Raw genomic sequence first — 3,946 nt, forward strand, 5'->3', positions numbered from 1 at the left:
CGCCCTGTCCCGTGAGTTGGTAATTAACAAAAAAAAAAGAAAAACCTAGCGTCCCCAAGATGATGTACTACATCCGGGAGACGATCTCGTTCGTCGTGGCGTACGCGATGTGCCTGTTCTACAGTGCACGCGTCGCCTTCAGCCTACTGGTGATGTTCGTCACCAAGCCGCACACCAAGTTTTGGGTCACCAAGGAGCGGCCAGTGCCGCCGCCAAGTCTACGCGATCACGGTTGTGGTGTCGACAAGTACCAGAACGCCAACGTGAGTTGTTTATCCGTGTTACGAAACGTTCCGATGCCGGCCGGTCGACCGGCTGGCGTTTCTCAAGGTCATATCAATTCTAGCGGGTTTGATTTCGCTTTCATTTCCACGGTGTGTAGGGCATCAAGATTCACTACGTGGAAAATGGGGATCCCTCGAAGCCGCTGATGCTGTTCGTGCATGGCTTTCCCGAGTTCTGGTACTCCTGGCGCTACCAGCTGAAGGAGTTTTCCAAAGACTACTGGTAGGTGTCGGTCGGCTTCCGTCCGCCTCCCGGCGATGGGTAATAGTTTTCCTTCCTTTCTCCCACCAGGGTCGTGGCGCTGGATATGCGTGGCTACGGTGACACGGCGAAACCCGAGTACCGATACGCGTACCGGATTGACAATATGACGGAAGACATTCGGTGCCTCGTGCGTGCATTAGGTAAGCAACGGTCGGCGAGTTTGTGGGCGAGGGTTCCTCCTCCGAAGGTGCTAAGTGCTTGCTGATACCGCACCGCTATACCTGTGCAAAGTTCACAATGTCCGGCGCATGACCAGCGAGTTATGTGAATGGGGGCCCCACGGTACCCGGCCGCAGCATGGCGATAAGCGAGTGTACCGTCGACAGATAGTACAGGCGACCTGTTGCTACACCGTTGCAGCGATTGTGTTTGTCCACCGCGTTTATGCGTGATTCGGCGGGACCGGTTGCGAAATCCCAAAATTCACGTGTAGCACAATTACAAACAGATGCCTTACGGCGGGACGCTTTCGAACCATGTGCTTCCCGTGGGCCGTGTTTACCTCCGATACGATAAATCACGTTTTGGACGTTCATTTCTCATAAGTTGTTGAAGGAATTGTGTAATTGCCAATAGACAGCGCAAATACATACCACCGAGGCATCTGTTTATTTTCATGCAATTTGTGTCATGTCACACCTTGAGATGAGTTGTATCAACTCATATCGGATGTTTTTTTCTCCTTTCTATGGAGAAATGACCTTCGGTTTATGGTTGTCGGCAGCTATCGATTGCCCATCTTATGTTTAGCCTTCGGGATCAACCTTTTTATGGTCGTTGGAAAACGGTAAAGTGATATAACTGGTCGCTTGAGAGGTTGAGGTAAACATCATAGCCGAATCGAATCATATGCTTCAAATAAGTTTTATTTTATCGTTTTATAACAAAAAAATTCTAGTGAAATGCGTTATTAAGCTGTTTTAAAGAAGAAAACAAGTATTAGTGTTGTTACATGTTTTGAGTTGCTTTAAATTAATCAAAATATCCTTGTTCAATTCAACTACAACTACACCATAGTTTTAAGCAACTTGATCGATAGCATTTTTTTGGGAAAATTGTGGAATGATAATACATATTATATTATATGGAACCGTTTAAGCCTGTAGAGTCATTCAAAAACGCTCTGGATATGTTTTAAAAAATTCATGTTTGTTTCTGCCGTTTAAAAACTCTCTGTGAGGGTTAAAAACGTTTAAATAACCTACACCGGGTAGCTCTTAGCGTTGCCGCAAGCAAGGTGAATGTGATTAACTAATCATTTAACCTTTACCTTGGATGTTTTTACCTCCGGTGTACTGTGGAAGTGTTTTTACTGTTTTGGGCAGCTCGAATCGAACTGTGTGGGAATTTTATTTCAACCGATTAATGGCAATGCGATAAGCTGATGGATGTTGGATCACCTCGGTTCATGATCTGCGATCGGCTCGTTGTGACGCTTGGGACGCTGTTGGGAAGGGTCTCTGTTTGAAGCATACCATGACTCACGCGAAGGCCCTTATCGCAAGTTGCGTAAGGTCACGCCGAAATTTGTCAGCTACGCTTCGGCTCGTAGTCAATCTGGCTTGCGACAACCATTGAGATGTTTGATTTTCTTTCACGTTTAACGGCTATCCAACTTGATGTTAGGGTCAACTTGATCGTAAAATTCCTCCTCAGTTCGGTGCGATGATTCAAAAGAGGGCATTTTTGATGAAACATGCCTATTTTCGAACGGGAGGATTTTTAGATTGTTAGTTACTTTACCAGTTTGTCTCCTTTTCAAAAGGCTTTCCAAAATATAAATCCCCAGTAATATTGGACGTTTGCATTAAACAAAATAGACAAACTTTCATCGGCAATAAGAAAAAAGTTAACCAAGCTAATTGAACGAAGTAAATTTTATTGTAAAGTTACATCTTCTTAGTACTTTCAAAAAATATTCCGACGGCCAGTAAGCCGGTCTTACGGTCCAGTCGTGTAGGGATGTTTTTCAGTTGTTGTGTGGCATTCATGACCAAATGCTACTCCGTTTGGACTTTAAAATGTTGTAATAGGTCCTACCTTTAAGAGTTGTGAATGGTTTTTCAGTTGGTTGTAGTTGAGAGGCATAAGGAGGGTTAGTAGTGTGGGGTATATTAATTATATTTGACCGGTTCAACTTCTCCGACGATTTTTGGGCATGATTTACTTTGGTTAGGTATGTCCAAATCACTGGATCGTACTCTTTATGATGAATTCTGAAAAAGTTGCTTAATTCCGAAAGGAAACGTTCTCCGTACGCCGGAATTCTTGACAGAAAGAACAGTGGCTTTTGGCATAGCTTTCTCGCTGGTTTTTGGACACGATACGACGCTCTATGGGAGTTAAGGGACCCCAAAACATTTGAAATATACTGTAACAACCTTCAAAAGCAACATAAAGTACCATGGTTTTTACCACTTATCGCAGAGGAAATGTCTCACAATATCAAACAAGTTCGTTCTGCGATAAAGCTGGATGTTTCAACATATAATCAAACGTAGTTGGTTTAAAGTTTTGGCCACGGTGGGTTCAATTTAAATGATACAGTTGTCGAACTTCTTCTGAAGTATAAAGAAATGCTACTCTTTATTTTGCTTTCAACAGATAGTTGCTAGCGTTTTCCGTTTTTTGCATGAAAGTAGTTAAAATTTGTCTTTTTTAAATAGTAAAATGTGTAAATCCTTTTGAAAAACTAAATTAATCCCATTTGAATACTTTTAGGACGCCAAAAGTTTACCCTTGTCGCGCACGATTGGGGCGCAGTGATTGGGTGGCATTTCATTACCAAACACATGGACATGGTCGACCGGTACATAATGATGGATGCTCCGTCGCGGAAGGTCGCCCGCAAGCTGTACAGCACCAGCAAGGAACAGTTCCGAATGTCCTGGTAAGCAGTGGTGAAGCATTGCCTTCGAATCGTCATCGATCTACCTCCCCTAGCTCAACGCTTCCAACTGTTCCCATTTCTTGTATCCTGCAGGTACATCTTCTTCTACCAGATGCCATGGTTGCCGGAATTCTTCGTCCGGATGATGGACCTCCGCATCTTTAAAATGCTGTTCCGGGAGCACGGCGGCGACGAGGTGATCGAGGCGTACAAATACACCTTCGCCAAGCCCGGCGCGCTAACGTACCCAATCAACTATTATCGGGACAACTTCCGGTTCTTCTCGGACGAGCTGCGCCCGCCCCGACCGAAGACGTTCGCCCCCGGGCTGTATCTGTTGGGCGAGAAAGATCTCTACATCTCCAAGGAAACGGGCCCGCTGATGCAGCGGGAGTTTGACAACTTGGAGTTCAAGATTGTGCCCGGCGTGGACCACTTCCTGCAGCAGCACAATCCCGAGCTAGTCAACCGGTACATGCGCGAGTTCCTGGCGAAGAAGAACTAGAG

At 45.1% G+C, this 3,946-nt stretch overlaps 1 protein-coding gene across 1 annotated transcript; it reads left to right on the forward strand.

Annotated features, from left to right (window-relative positions):
* LOC131259073 (epoxide hydrolase 1-like) lies at positions 1-3,946 on the forward strand. The gene is made up of 5 exons (XM_058260491.1): positions 1-263; positions 383-507; positions 577-689; positions 3,271-3,439; positions 3,533-3,946. Exons 1-5 carry the CDS (start codon positions 60-62, stop codon positions 3,942-3,944), a joined length of 1,023 nt encoding a protein of 340 aa, XP_058116474.1. The 5' UTR covers positions 1-59; the 3' UTR covers positions 3,945-3,946.

This window comes from Anopheles coustani, chromosome 3 (genome assembly GCF_943734705.1).
Source record: "Anopheles coustani chromosome 3, idAnoCousDA_361_x.2, whole genome shotgun sequence".
NCBI lineage: Eukaryota > Metazoa > Arthropoda > Insecta > Diptera > Culicidae > Anopheles > Anopheles coustani.